Below are 15,829 nucleotides of genomic sequence, written 5' to 3'. Positions count from 1 at the left end.
TGCCCACGGAAGATGCTACGGCATTGGACATAATTTAAAAACAACATTCGAATAATATTAGAATAATTTATGTTACACTTAAATCTTAATGTAAGAGAATAATAATAAATATTTATTTATTTAATTTTTCAAATGTAAACTGAAATTTATTGACTATAATGACTCCTTTTCCAGTCTTTGATTATTTAATTGTAATTAATTATTTGCATGCAATCAAAAACTATTTTTAATAATGCCAATGAAGTAGAACTTCTTACGCGCGTACATTAGTACACGCACTCTTTTTTTTTCATTTTCAACCCTTACGTACGTTACGTACGACCACCCCCACCATGCAAACAATCAGAAAACATATAGCAGATTTTTTACATTTTTGAAAATTTATAGCCGCGCTATAACCGATGAAAAGGTATATATTATAATTTATATAATATTTTTTTTAAATTTTATTATCTAATCTTCGCAACTCAATAATTTAGCATCGTGGTTTATGAGTACACATAATATAAGTGCTAATGCTCAATGCGTTAGCCATACGAACAAGTAAATATATAATTCGAATTAAGGAGTAAGGACTCACGAAGCGGTTTTCACCCGCGCCCGCCACGGTGGCGGAATGGAGTTTTATTTTAAAAACTCACGAGACCGGAGTTTTGTGCGGTTACGCAGCCGTCGCGGTTGCAATTATCGCTCGCAAAGTTGGCGGTTGATTATCGCAATACGGGCGGTTGCAAGACGGGCGGTTAAACGATCAGTTGAGTTCCAGACCGCCAAGGACACACACAAGAAACGAGCTGTTGCGTTATACTTACTTTACAGAAGAATTTTAAAAAAAGACCTAAAAGGTTCTGGGTGCATCCACTGATTGCGGAAAGAGATCGTTATGGATTATGTGTTACTCTTATTAATGAGTTAAAGAAGGATGAAGAAAAGTTCTTACGCGCAAAAGTTCATACGCAAACAATCGCACACGCCGCGGGTGTAAAACGCGTAGTGAGATGTGCTTTAATTTTTTACATAAACATCTGTATTGAGTATTCTACAAAGTCTGCGGGCCCGCAACCACGGCGGGCGCGGGTGAAAACCGCTTCGTGAGTCCTTAGTCTAAAAATGGTTTTCCTTTAATTGAGTCGGAAAATTAAGGGTCAACCAATTATTGAAATACAAAATTTGAAGCAAGAGATAGAAATGTATTAAAACGATCAAAACAAACAATGATTATTATTTCTGTAGACTGTATTATTGCTAATAATGTGCTACTTTTGGCACTCCACGATTCAAAACTTAATGATCATCCTCTGTAGTCTGTAGACCATGTTATTTACATTACTGTATTAAGTTAATCTGTGCAGCACAGACTGTGTTGTATTTATTACACAGGTCATAGGTGCCGGTAATTTATTGCATATCATTTTAGTTAAAAACTTCAAGGGACTATTTATTACTTTATTATAATCAGCTTTTATTAAGATGTCGAAGGATATTATTATCCTCGTTCCTAATGGAAGGAGAATGAAAGTTCATTGCACACCAGATACAAGCTTTTTGCAGGTATATTGACTATTAAAAATGTCAATCTTAAATGGTATCTTAGAAAATAATTATTAATAAAATTGAGTTGTAATATATTGTTAAATATTAGTATTACCTATATTTTTAAGGTTTTGGAAGATGTTTGTGAGAAACATGGGTATCAGCCAAATGAATATAATTTAAAACACCATAACATTATTGTGGATTTGACCAGCACAATAAGGTTTTGTAATATACCCAATAAAGCTATCTTGGAAATGGTTGAAGCTGTAAGAAAACGGGTTGAAAGCAATGTTACCGTTGGACTCTTGTTAGATGATGGTAAGAGAATTCTTATATTGATTTCAAAGCTGTTTATAAAAAAATCTAAATTATATGAATACCAACATCAATCAACCTTAAAGTGACCGATCCCAGTATTTATTTTAAAATAATTGTATCTATTAACGAAATTGCTATCACTATGATTAATATATAAAAATCTTATAGGAGAAAGAAGAACTGCAGAATTTAGCCCGCACACATCACTTTATGATCTAATTATATCTCTAGCCGCAAATGAATTACCTACCATGAAGAATCCAACAATTATGTACATGAGGCAGGAAGTTATAGGTATTTTGGCATTAAAGGAAAAATCTCTAAGGCAATTAGGCTTAATAACCGGAAGAGCAATTTTAAGGCTCATGGATAAAACTGAAACTGAGTAAGTAACTATCTAACAAGACTTTCGAACTACATAATAATTTAATTTTCCCAATCATTGTGAGCAGGTATAAAATAATTTCAAAAAATAATTACAGGCAAGCTAATGTATCAGCAGTGTATCGAGCAAAACCTAAAGAAGAATTGATAGAAATAAAGGAAACTAAACTTGCCAAATCTGAAAAATCAAATCCTGATATCAATGAAATAAACAGTTTACAGTCTACTCCAGATGATGATGATATTAAGAAATCTGTTCAGAAACAAGATGACACTAAAAAATTTGATCCAATAAAATTGATAAAAAATGAAATAAATAAAGAACAGCAGAAGACAGAACCTACAACTAGTTTTAACATTAAAACAAATATTGATAGTGACACAGATTCAAAGGCTTCTGATCAACCTATGACTTCCAAGCATTTTGAACAAAAAAATGCAAACCCTTTGGAAGCACAGGAAACTTTAGAAAGGCGTCTCAGGATAGAGGAAGAAGTCAACTTTGTTAGTATTGGATAGGAACATTTAATTATTGAATTTCAAAAATTTGTTATTCAAACAGAATAATATAAAATAGAATATTCAACATTCCTGAATTCTTTAGTTTAGACATAATACTATATATATCTTTAATTTCCAGCTAGGATCACAGAAGGCAATTGCTTTTATGCAGCCAGAAGAAGATGAAGATGAATTATCGGACCTCCCAGATGACTTTTATGAATTAAGTATTGAGGAAGTAAGAAAAATTTACCATGATTTACAACAAAAATGTATGGAGTATGAAGAAACACCTCTATTAACAAGTAATAAACGAGACCAACTTGAAAAAGAGGTAACTTATGGTGTAGTGACAATGTAAAATTTACAATTTCATTAATTTTTTGCCTATTTTATTTAATCGTTAAAGTTTTTTGATCAATGCTTCGCCAAAATTGTTAATGTAGAATCTGAAATGAGATGCATTTTTTTTGTTCTGTGAATTTTATAGAAAAATAACCATGAATGACGAAATCTTCTCTTCATTCCGCTCATGCCTTTATACTTTTAATCTATTGTTCAGTTAGTTGTTCATTGATACTAGAACCATGAAGGGCCTACCACCAATTCATGAAATTATCAATTTTACCTTAACTAATATTACAACCCTGTTTAAAATATTATTTTTATGTGTTTCATAGTCAATTTATGGTTAAGATCCATTGGATCCATAAGTAGTAGACTAATAAGTGACGTAAAAAAAAATACTTTTTGAGAGCTTTTGTTGCATGCACTAAGTAATCAATGTAAGTTACGCAATAATCACTCTTAAAGATATATAAATGTTACATTAGACCACTATTAGAGTATGCCTACAGCATTTGGGATCCTTATTTTATATTATTATAAAGGATATTAGTATATTTGAAAGGGTTCAAAGAAAAGCCACGAAAATGATCAGGTCATTCAGGAAGAAATCTTATAATGATCGTCTGAAAGCACTTGACCTTACTGATTTAGGAAGTAGGAGATTACGAGGAAATCTCATTGAAACCTATCAATTCCTCACTGGCCACTATAATGTTCCAGGAATTGAGAAGCTCTTTATTTTAAGTGAAAATACACATTTGAAGGATAGTTTTTAAAACTTAAAACTACTCAACATAACACAAATTCCCTAAAGAACTTTCTCCCAAACCAAGTAGTGGCCGACTGGAATAGGCTTCAGGAAAGTGTAGTCAGTGCACCATCTCTGAACACCTTTAAAAATAGATTGGATAGTTTCTCCTAATCACAAAATACACGCGCAAAAGCTTATTAAAAGCTTCCAGTGTGTTAAGATACATAATAAAAATAATATAATCAAATATGATGGGCATATTATGTTACTTTGTATAAGGGCCGATTTACATTATCTTAGTGTTTAGGAGAGTGCTTTAGTACAACTTGAAAGGCAAGTTCTTTAGCGTAGCGTTTACTAAAGGAAGTAGCGTTTACATGTTTCAACTAAAGTACTATCCTAAAGCACTCTCCTAAACACTAAGATAATGTCAATCGGCCTTAAGCTTGGTGAGGATTAAATATAAGTAAGTTGTTCAGACTGTCTGTACAATTTAAGTATTTTCCTGTATTTTCCTTATTTCAGGTGTCTCAACAGAAATTAAATACATATAAAAATGTTGTTGTACGAATACAGTTTCCAGACAATATGATACTGCAGGGTGTTTTTAGTCCAATGGACACAGTAGAAAATATTAATAATTTTGTTAAAGAACACATTCACGATCCTAATCAACCATTTCAAATTTGTAAGTACTAGCTTGTACATTTGCGCCAAAAGCATTTACTTGAAATCTTCAATACGTTTATGTACTCAAACATGACAAATGGACAAGGTAACAAACTGGATTGGTATGTCTGGACTTCTCTTGCTTGTTGATTGCAATGACGAAACGTGTAATTGTTGCATATATCGTTATATATTTTAATCATGCAGTGGACCCATATTAATTTTACACACTCTTGAGTTGGTTACCCCATCAAACCTTTTTCGATTTAAGGAAGCATTAATATGCAAATTAATTTTAAAATCATGATTGAATTTAGTTATACATACTTTGTTTCAGTTACTACGCCACTTAAAGAAACGTTGGACCCTAAAACGACTTTGTTAGATGCAAAATTCGTGCCGTGTGTTCATATGCATTTTAGGTGGCTAGAACATTCAAACTCTAATGGATATTTAAAAGACGAAATTTACCTTAAACAAACATCCAGTGATGCAGCCAGTATTTTAGCATCAAAATACAGGTAACATGATTATATCTATAGTACTTCTATGTTTAAAATCTGTGAACATTATATATAGATAATTATATGTTGGTAAAAAAAATTGCAGAGCTCCAACAAGGAGGAAATTAGAAGAAACTCAAGGGAACTCAAAAAACGCACAATCTAGATCCTCAACATCTAAAGAAAGCAAATTGCCAAAATGGTTTAAGAAATAAAAAAACTTGTTTGTTATATCTTTGTACAGTGTTGATGGCTATATAATAAAACCATATAATATGATTGTATTTCAAATGAATTTTTTAAATAAACTTTCTAATTTAACTTGTTACCACCATATTTATAATGATAAATTGTTTTAACTTCAAATTTTGTTTTTATCCTCCTTAGCTGTAATTAGCTTAATAATAAACTAAACAATATTCAAGTATCACATGATAAATTGATATGAAATGAAAAAACGTATTTTACAAATAATTTTAAAACCGGGAACAAAGTAAGACAACAAAATGAGTTTTTTAAAATTAATTTAATACTAATTAGTTATGATAACATATTCTCATACATCATATGAATTAAAAAGACACATTTCGTCATAACTTAATGTATGAAGGTAAATCTCCTAATTTACATCTTGTTGGTTTAATGTAATCACTATTCTTGAAATCCTCCTGTACTGCTTCCTTAAAGTATCTATCTTCAAGAGCTGTGTTTTCTTCAGAGCTTGTACTTGGTTTATCTAGTAATTGATCTTTTTTATCTTTAATTGGTATATTTTTTTTCAGTTTTAAACATTCTTTATTGTTATTTGAAAATTTTATTGCATTACGAGATATCTTTTGTTTCACATGCTTGAATAAGCAAGTCTCCCCCTTCTCACAATAGCCCTTCAGAAAATCTTTACAAATCGAAGCTTGATCACCTAATTTAACATGAAGGTAAGGGCAATTATCTTTAACACAAATACCATTTAAATAGAAATAACATGTAGGCATTTTTTTCTTAGATATTTCATGTGAAAGTGCACAATTTTCATCATGGCAAACCCCTTTTAAGAATTTTCTACACAGTGATACCAGTTTTTTATCATGAACATAAGGACACTTGCTGTTTATATTTCTTAAACATTTTCCATACTTACAAAATAGAGCACATGGTATGTTATTTATTTTTGATTTGCCTTTAATATTCTCTATTTCAGCTTTATAATTAGTTTTCTTGGTATGGGTAATAACTCCTCTCACTTTTTCTTTTGATTTTAGGGTATATGACAGATGCGATTTTATTTTAAAATCATGGTTGTTTAAAATTTTATAACTTGAAAAACTAAGAGGTTTTGCTATAGAATATTTTGTCCCTATCTTGCTCTTTATACTGTCTAAATTGATAATGTTATATTTGCTTACTTTTAAGTTTCTCTTTTTGACCAATGGTGACTGATCAGGATTTATGCGTTCCTTATGTCTGATCAATTGATACCTAGACTTGGAGATAGGCAGTCGGTTACTTGGAACTGCTTTATGCAATCCACAAAACTGAGTTGTTTGGGGAGAATTTGCCTTATCAGTCTTTTGTGAAGGTTGATTACGAACTAAAATATACCGCGATTTGGAAGTAATATTATCTTTAGTTATATCATCTGTATTGTCACATTTCACTGCAAGAGTATGAATTTTATTTAAATGACCCTGATTTGCAACTTGATTGCTAGACTGAGCATTCGATTGTAAGGGATGATTTACATTGCTGTGCGGTTTATTTACGTGTCCATTTAAATGGGTGGGTAGATGGGGGCCATTCAGAACTCGGTTGCTAAAATGAGCCTCTTGAAAAAATTTACTATTGTAATGCGGGTTAAGGTTCAATGTTGACAAATGGTTTACCGATGAGTATTGTTGAGAATCTCTACATAATGTGCTTTTATTAGATAAATTATTAGTCTTCATAAAATTTGGGTTAACAAAAATTTTATTTATGCTATTTGACTGATATTTAGATTCAAGGAAATTTTGATTTATATAAATTTGTTGGTTGGGTTTGTTTTGTCCTGGCCTATAATTTGGGTTTATATACACTCTTTTGTTGTTAAACTGTGAATCCATTTAGTCAAGATGAAACTGGTAATATTTATTACCAACTTTACAATCTACTTTTTGTATATAAAAATTCCTGTAAACTTCTTTCTCCTGAGCCAGAAGGGTATTTAAATCATCAATGTGATTTAAAATAACATCCTTCAAATCCCCTTTCCACCACAAAATGCTCATATGAAATGATGGATCCTTGAAACAAAAGAAAGCATTTCATATACAGTGTAAACTCCACGTATCTTCCTTCGATTTAACGACAAACACCCTAAAGCGTCGAAACCACTCAGCTTTGGTTGGTTTAGCTTGTATTCCATACAATGATACACGCTACATACTATTACATACCACCCTCAATAACGACAACAATTAAAGTGTAAACCCTTGAGTGTTGTTACATAGAGTTTACACAGTATATATAAATATATATACACATATAATTATTTTTCTTAATTTAACAAACTAACTTACTTTATAAAAGGTTGGTAAGTTGTAGTCTTCAAGTACAGTATCCACTTTTTCAACAATTTTGAGCAAAAATTTTCTACTCAATTGATCGGCCTTCAAAGCAAGAAATGTACGAGTTTTTTCTTCATTTGTGTATACCTCTATAGTATCAAATCCCAATTCAAAACTGCAACATACATTAAATACTCAAGAGCACTCATTAGTTTCCCTAATTTAATTTACAATAATTCTATAAAACTTACATTTACAATAAATATTGGAAAGACTTACGTTTCTATTCCACTAATAATCTTTTGCAAGGATGTTGTAAATGATGTTATGAGGTGATACTTTAATACAACAGTTTTTGACACACTTATGTGTAAATTATCACATGGATAGCAGGTTTCATCAATGGTTTTAAAAACAAATTTTATTTTACTCAGCAAATCAAGTATGTCACTTTCATCAGGAGCTGAAATTTTTAAATAAAAGGTTAGGTTTTTTAAAATTTCTATACAATGTATGTGTTTGCCCAGACAGGGACAGGTGTGAGAGACAGATCTGGAGTATGGCAAGATCAGGAAGGAGAAAATGAGAGAAAATAAAACAATGATGCATTTTAGACACAACTCGTAATGGGTCTTGTTCATATTAAATATGTTATTAATTTTGTTGAAACCCTGCAAAGAACCTGGTAAAATATTAACGTAAATTTTTCTTGGTGCTATTGGAAATTAAGTTCTTTTCTTAAGGTAGTGATCAATTTCTGATGTAAAAAATATTTGTCACCTGTTGTTGCTTTAGTTAAAAGAAATGAGGACATAATATGTCATCTCAAATGTATAAAAATTAGACTTACATTTTATATATACTAAACTCGCCCAATTTCCTCTTATATGAGGAAATGTTCGTATTCGACCATGGTGTTGCTGTGGATCATCACAATAAGAATCTGAAGGACACACAGATACCTTAGTCAGATTCGGTACTGGTAACTTTAATCTGGAAAAAATGTTTAGAAAACTTGAGACAGAAATATATATATTGCCAATAAATGTAAATACATTAATACATTTTAAGTGTTGGTAAAAGTTGTACGTAGTTCGTATCTAAAAGGAGTAATTGCTTACTTTTCTTTTACAATATTCCTACTTTCCTCCGTTTCACTTTCTTCAGAATCTCCGTAATCACACAAGTAAGATAATCCAGACATTGAACATTAAAGGGGGTCGTTAACAGATAAATTCCTAGTGGAAAGTGGAAACTGAGTGGAAACTTTTTTTTTATAAAACCTATTCTACTTAACTCACAGATCAAGTAGAGGTATATAAGATATAACTCAAACTCTATGGTGGAAAGCACAGCGTATAATTTTAAATGTTGTTGTTTTTTTTTTTTTTTTTTTAATGAAGTAGTTAATGCCAATGGAACCGATTATATTTTGTCGTTTATAGACGAAAATAAAGTCACAGAGTAATGAGTATTTGTACTTTTAAATTCTAAAATGAATATTTAAATCACAAATAGAAATAAATAAATATTGTATTAAGAAAAAAATGGGGATAACGAACACATTTGAATTGAAACGTTTTTGTATTACTGGTAGGAAAGGAAATAGTTGGTAATTAAGTAACTAGCGACCCTTCCCGGCCTTGAACGGTAAACCGTGACCTTGAAAAGTTATATATATATATATATATACCCAAACCTACCTCATGAATCAGTCTTGATATTGGTGAAGACCGCAATAAATTCCGTGCAGTAGTTTTTGAGTTCTTTGCGAACAGAGAAGGGGGAACAGGAGCTAGACGCGGCGTACTAGTTCTATATAATATGAAAGACATATTATGCTGTCGCTCCCGTTATTGCACGCATTATCGAGCTCTAGAATCATATATATCTTAAAGTAAAGGCAGCTTTGGTAAGAAACATTTTAGCACAACTGTTTTTTCTTCGACTTACTTTGCAAATTCGACTACCTACCACAAGTCTAAAAATAATAAACAATCTACAATTCAGTAGAGCCAGAGAGACCCTCTACAACCTCACAAACTTTACCTCTTTATAGTTTTGGTATAGATATAGAAGGCAAATAAATGTAGGACTTTTTTTAAATCCTTAATAATTCCATATTGTTAACTGAATAAGGATCAATCAGACGATTAACAAAATTATCACCACCAACAGTCAAAACTATATTGAAATACAATCAAACAAAAAATAAATTGAAGAAATTATTTTTAAAAATGAGGGTTGGATTTAGAATTACGTCACCCGAATTTGATGATACTGATTACGCAGAAGTTTGGGGGACCTTGATTGGAACACCTCCAAGTGATTTTTGCTGCGTCTAAGTATTTAAAAAAAAAAAGAAGTTTTGTGTAATGTATTGAAATTTGTAAACAATCCGACATTTTTTTTTTTTCCTTTATGGCTCTGGCACGGTTTGTGCATTAGCCAGTGTCAAGTAGGTAATCCGACATTTTCTACTTTTCTATTGGTTATAAGAGATCTGACATATGACATTCTCGTTAAAAAATGTTTTTTTAATTAATCGATTGTTTATTAGCATGAGAAATCGATGATAATTTCGTGTTGATATATTATAGGGTTCCGAAAATTTTGAAATTATCGATACCTACTCGTTTGTATTTCCTAATTAGGACTTGTATTTCAGTTTTTGCAATATTCTGTATTATTTAATTGTTACTAGAATAGTGTTTACTTTAATATCCAAAAAGTACCCCCCAATTCGGGCGACGTAATTCTAAATCGTTACCAAATAATAAATATGATATATCCATTGATATACAAAAAACCCAAGATGCACAGTCTCGAATAAAAGTAACGCTCGAAAGTGTCCCGAAATACTATTTCTGTCCCTTTCTATAACAGTATATGTTACAAGCATATATTATTGCAAAATCAACCTTACGCGAATTGCTTAAAGTTGTTATTACAACGCAGTTTATACGTACATAAAGCAATAAAATTTTACGACCGACCGTGGTCGGTTGGACAAGGTATTGAGTGGAGTCGAACATGACTTTTTTATTTACAACTATTTAACATAATTTTAAATTTATCCGACTTTTCGGGTGCTTTACAGCGTGCGTGGTCACGGTGACTGAAGACAAAAGGTGTTGGATGTTAAATAGTGAAAAATTTATAATAATACATAACTTTAATCCGGTTAAAAAGTTTTTTCTTTAAATTAAAAAAAAATGTTAAATTGGCTACCTCCTGACCTACACTTTATATACCGTAAATATATTTGTCAAAAACTACACAACAAAGTTCAGAAGTACATAAATTTATGGGCGGATGCCCTTTATCATAAGAATAAGCCATGTCTTCAATAAGTTGTTATGTGGGTAGGAACAATAGAATCACAAAAAGTATCTCCCTTACAGCAATTCACTAAAATCTATTCACTCGTAATTAGGGAATCACTTAATCAATCACTTTTAATTAGTTTTGTAACAAAAAGACAAGATTATTTGGAACAAAAAGCGATTCGTCGCAGACGTGGTGCGCTCGCCGTTGACGTTCGAAAACTAAACGAAATTCAACATGTTCGCGCTGACCATCGACACGACGCTCCGCCAGACTGACCATAGTCAAATCTCGTTCCAATAATTCTAGTATTTCTAAACAGATGGCGCTAGGAATGCGCCGTCACGGCCGGACTGACTTTCGACCGTCCTCGGGCGCAACAGATTGCAGTCCTGTAACAGTGACAGAATCAATCGGACAAGTTTCAGTAAATCTACCCGCTCGCCCAACCTGACAAGCTATGACTACTAGACGTAATGCTACTGTCATACAACTATGACTATCAGAATAATAAAAAAAAGCGTGTGTCCTTTCGACCACTTATGGACCGGACGGCACCTTTTTCTAATCACTTAACAAACATTACACTCTTTATCGGCATGTCCTATCCTTAGGATCAATTTTTCACACAGTATCAATTTGGACCGGACGGGTGTGTCCTTTCGACCAGCCACTCGTGCATGGACCGGACGACACTGTCCCTTCGACCAATTAACACTTAAGATTGGACCGGACGGGTGTGTCCTTTCGACCAGCCACTTGTGCATGGACCGGACGACACTGTCCCTTCGACCAATTAACACTTAAGATTGGACCGGACGGGTGTGTCCTTTCGACCAGCCACACGTGCATGGCCCGGACGACACTGTCCCTTCGACCAATGAACACTTAAGATTGGACCGGATGAATGTGTCCCTTCGACCAGCCGCTATCAGCTGCGTGGCCCGGACGACATTATCCTTTCGACCAATGAACACTTACGGTTGGACCGGATGAATGTGTCCCTTCGACCAGCCGCTATCAGCTGCATGGCCCGGACGACATTATCCTTTCGACCAACGAACACTTAAGGTTGGACCGGATGAATGTGTCCCTACGACCAGCCGCTATCAGCTGCATGGCCCGGACGACATTATCCTTTCGACCACCTTCACACACACACACACCACGTTATTCAATGACTCTTCTCACTAATCGTGCCAACATAGTTAAGTAGACTTCAGTGCTTACAGATTACACATACCTATAAGTTACGGACTGTCTTGCTCTGCGTGAATTCGGACCTCATGCTCAAAGATTTCGCGATCTGAAATGTTACTTAGGGTATCAGACTCCGCTGTAAGCGTGTCTGATCCTGCGGACAGTGTATCGGAGCCTGAAGTCAATATATCACAAACATTCGGTCTGTCGAGGTGACCATAGCATCGAAATCCGCTGCAGTATTGAAGCTCGGAACGCCTTTTCAAAACCAAAAAGAAAAAGTACTTTGTGACAAGCGCCTAAATTTACAGCTTAGAACTCGTATTGCGCGATGTTACGTATTCTCTGTGCTGCTCTACGGCGTAGAATCTTGGACGCTGACAGAGACTATGTCCAAAAAACTGGAAGCGTTTGAGATCTGGGTTTATCAACGTATGCTTAAAATATCTTGGACAGACCGCATACGAAATACAACCGTGCTGGACAGAATGCAGAAGAACAAAGAAGTGCTTATGACGGTTAAGAAAAGGAAATTTGAGTATTTCGGACACGTTTTACGCAACTCCAAAAAAATATGAGCTCCTTCAACTAATCATACAAGGCAAAGTGGCAGGTAGAAGGAGACCTGGCCGCAGACGCACGTCCTGGTTGAAAAACTTGAGACAATGGTTTGGTCAAAGCACCAAGTCATTGTTTAGAATCGCGGCATCCAAAATTAAAATAGCCAAGATGATCGCCAACCTTCGCAAGGAGATGGCACTATAAGAATAAGAAGAAACTTCCTATCTAACTCAGTTTGGTTGCGCTCGCAACTTTTGATGAATACGAAATCGCCCTTAGAAAATGGCTTGATAGTAGCTCGACCTTGGTCAAATCGTAAAGTATCGGATGCGGCTGCCCTTTGTATGTTAGGAGACGCATCTTGCCTAACTTGAACACCTAATTCTCGACATACCTAGAGATTGAGAACGGATACCGAACTGTAGACCCAGTACTATTAAGCGCTAATTGCACATTACCCAACTCGTCACGCCTATTGGGATCGCTTTCGATAATCGCTAGCAAAACTTTTCAAAGCGCGCATCACACGCTTGACTTGCCCGTTTGCCCCGCTGGAGCCAGTTGCTGTAAAATGCAGCCCAATGTTACGCTCCGGACAAAAGCTCCTGAAATCGTGGCCAACGCAACACCTGCCTTGATCGGCTACTATGCGCTTAGGTGCTCCAAAAAGGCAAACGGCATTTTTAACGGCTTGAACCGCGCTAGCTGCGTCTAATGTGCTCTAATAATACGCATTTAGTGAACGCATCAACAATTACCGAACAATACTCCTTACGGTCACTTTTTCTCCTTATTTTGCGGGTGAAGTCGATATAAATCGTCTGCCACGGTACCGGAGCTTTTGGAATAGAATGTAGCTGCACAGGCTGAGCACCTGCGGGACCTTGCTTGTGACTGATCAAAGTCCATATTAGGGAACGTGGGACGACTGGCAGCCATGATATAATCTTGTTTCCTCCTATAAAGAACTCCATTCCTAACGTCACATGTCTGACCAACCGGTTTAGGAAAATCGCCATTATTGTGCTTGTCGATCAAGTCTTGGACCTCTGCATCACGTTTCCGTTCCACAGAAAGCCAGCGCCGATGTATTTCTACAAAATTTACTGTCTGAATTGTAGGTTTTGAAGAGACTTGTGACTCGGAAACTAAGCTATTGGGGTCCGGCAGCAGATTTCTAGAAAGGCAATCCGCGTGCTCCATGCCACGACCCTCGCGATATATGATATCAAAAACGTAGGCTTGTAAAAATGCCCACCAACGATGAACACGTGGGGTCAGGTCAGTTTTAGACTTCAAACATTAACTTGTTCCTCAAATTTGAAAAAAAAAATCAAATTATCATTATTAATTTTGACGCTCACACCGTGTTCTAAAATGTTCCTACCTATTATAACAGGGTAAGACATGAGTCTGGTACTACATGAAATGTCAAGAGTTTTAAAAATTTTTCAAGATTAACCTCACTCGAAATCTGTGACGTAGATTTTATTTCATCACCACCAATGCCCGCAAGATACACAAGATCATTGCGCACAGTACTTGGGAACTTAGTAGAATAGCTCTCTTTTCTCAACGAGCAAGACGATCCGCTATCAAACAAAAAAAAAAGGAGACTGACTCACCAGATGACATCCCCAAGGTGCCCCTCGACAGCCACTGTTCGCAGATATTGACCTATTACCTTGCAGTAGATCCACCACCTTTTTTTCCTTTTCTTTACAAATTGTTGCTATGTGTCCAACTTGACCGCATATATAACAGGTTACGGTAGAAGTTTTCTCGGGGGCACGTGTTGCAGTTGACGGATCTTGCTGCTTAGTCATCCTAGAAGAATCTTCTCGAAGACGCTTTTTACAGTCGGCTTGCCGGTGTCCGAGGATTTTACAAAAATGACATTTACCAGGAAATCTTGCGTCCACAATTCTAGGTCGCTTGAAATCAGGCTCTTGGATTTCAGTAACACCCGATCTTCGCTTTAGGGAAATGCCTTTTAAGATTCTAAACAGCTGAGGTTTAATAGTGACAGTATATGCGTTTAGCTCACGGCATATCAAATCATCCTTCTGACATAAGACCGATATGACGTATCCAGTTATAAAATCTTGAGATTCGGGTTTTAGGTATAGTTTCGATCATATTCCATAAGCGCAGGCCACTCTGCTGCAGTTTCTTTTGTTCCAATTTGAAAACGCAATATTTCATCAAAGAAGTCTTGAAATAATTTTGGTTTACAAAATCTAGCCATTAAACTTTGTTTTACATTCTCCCATGTCAGCTCATACAAATTTAAGTTGCTCAAGCAAGCTGCGCGCCTTTTCAGTACACTGCTAAGAGCTAGAGAAATCTACGCCCTCTAAATGTTTAGTCAGTACTTTAAGCTCAGTAATTAAGACCAACCTTCTATATCCGCGTCTGCGTCTACCCGATTATGCTACGAATTTCACTGCACTATACTGGGCGTTAGCAGTTGCCACCGGTGGTTGCGTTGTCGCTAACATCCGAGTAAGTAAAATTTCCATATTACTTAACAACTTCAAGGCGCTATTTTAGTCAGGTGGTTGTTTTTGCACGGTCAGCAGCGCATGGGATCCCACTTCTGATATGGGCGGATGCCCTCTATCATAAGAATAAGCCATGTCTTCAATAAGTTGTTATGTGGGTAGGAACAATAGAATCACAAAAAGTATCTCCCTTACAGCAATTCACTAAAATCTATTCACTCGTAATTAGGGAATCACTTAATCAATCACTTTTAATTAGTTTTGTAACAAAAAGACACAAGATTATTTGGAACAAAAAGCGATTCGTCGCAGACGTGGTGCGCTCGCCGTTGACGTTCGAAAACTAAACGAAATTCAACATGTTCGCGCTGACCATCGACACGACGCTCCGCCAGACTGACCATAGTCAAATCTCGTTCCAATAATTCTAGTATTTCTAAACAGATGGCGCTAGGAATGCGCCGTCAAATTTATTTATAAAAAAAAACACAAATAAATAACATCGACTCCACTTATTAGACGCGAGAGCCGAGACTATTTGAAATGAGCGCACAATTTAGAATGTTGCGCTCATTTTTTGAGGATGTTTTTTTTGACGTTGATTGTGCATCTTGGGTTTTTGTATATCAATGGATATATCAAAGAAATTTAATAAATTGACAGTTCGTAATTCGAATTAACATT

General features: G+C 35.0%; 3 protein-coding genes and 1 long non-coding RNA gene across 4 annotated transcripts; 1 reads left to right on the top strand and 3 right to left on the bottom strand.

The window, feature by feature from the left end:
• Window positions 1–1,347: 1,347 nt before the first annotated feature.
• Window positions 1,348–5,376, top strand: LOC125049380 (tether containing UBX domain for GLUT4). The gene is made up of 8 exons (XM_047648609.1): window positions 1,348–1,551; window positions 1,662–1,854; window positions 2,023–2,239; window positions 2,337–2,742; window positions 2,879–3,073; window positions 4,364–4,526; window positions 4,845–5,028; window positions 5,117–5,376. The coding sequence occupies exons 1-8, from the start codon at window positions 1,471–1,473 to the stop codon at window positions 5,223–5,225; spliced, it is 1,548 nt and encodes a 515-aa protein (XP_047504565.1). The 5' UTR covers window positions 1,348–1,470; the 3' UTR covers window positions 5,226–5,376.
• A 141-nt stretch (window positions 5,377–5,517) lies between these two features.
• LOC125049381 (zinc finger CCCH domain-containing protein 3) lies at window positions 5,518–7,109 on the bottom strand. Its single transcript, XM_047648610.1, has one exon. The coding sequence runs from the start codon at window positions 7,107–7,109 to the stop codon at window positions 5,601–5,603; it is 1,509 nt and encodes a 502-aa protein (XP_047504566.1). The 3' UTR covers window positions 5,518–5,600.
• LOC125049382 (U6 snRNA phosphodiesterase 1) lies at window positions 7,110–8,854 on the bottom strand. Its single transcript, XM_047648611.1, has 5 exons — window positions 8,675–8,854; window positions 8,404–8,546; window positions 7,833–8,016; window positions 7,566–7,728; window positions 7,110–7,289 (listed from the first exon to the last, which is right to left on the bottom strand). The coding sequence occupies exons 1-5, from the start codon at window positions 8,755–8,757 to the stop codon at window positions 7,110–7,112; spliced, it is 753 nt and encodes a 250-aa protein (XP_047504567.1). The 5' UTR covers window positions 8,758–8,854.
• A 5,499-nt stretch (window positions 8,855–14,353) lies between these two features.
• On the bottom strand, window positions 14,354–15,031 carry LOC125049944. The gene is made up of 2 exons (XR_007117072.1): window positions 14,545–15,031; window positions 14,354–14,478 (listed from the first exon to the last, which is right to left on the bottom strand). It is a non-coding gene; the product is annotated as an uncharacterized LOC125049944 (long non-coding RNA).
• Window positions 15,032–15,829: the final 798 nt, after the last annotated feature.

Source organism: Pieris napi, chromosome 5 (genome assembly GCF_905475465.1).
Source record: "Pieris napi chromosome 5, ilPieNapi1.2, whole genome shotgun sequence".
Lineage (NCBI taxonomy): Eukaryota > Metazoa > Arthropoda > Insecta > Lepidoptera > Pieridae > Pieris > Pieris napi.
The sequence above is the reverse complement of the archived record's forward strand: the minus strand, read 5'-3'. Positions and strand labels throughout refer to the sequence as shown.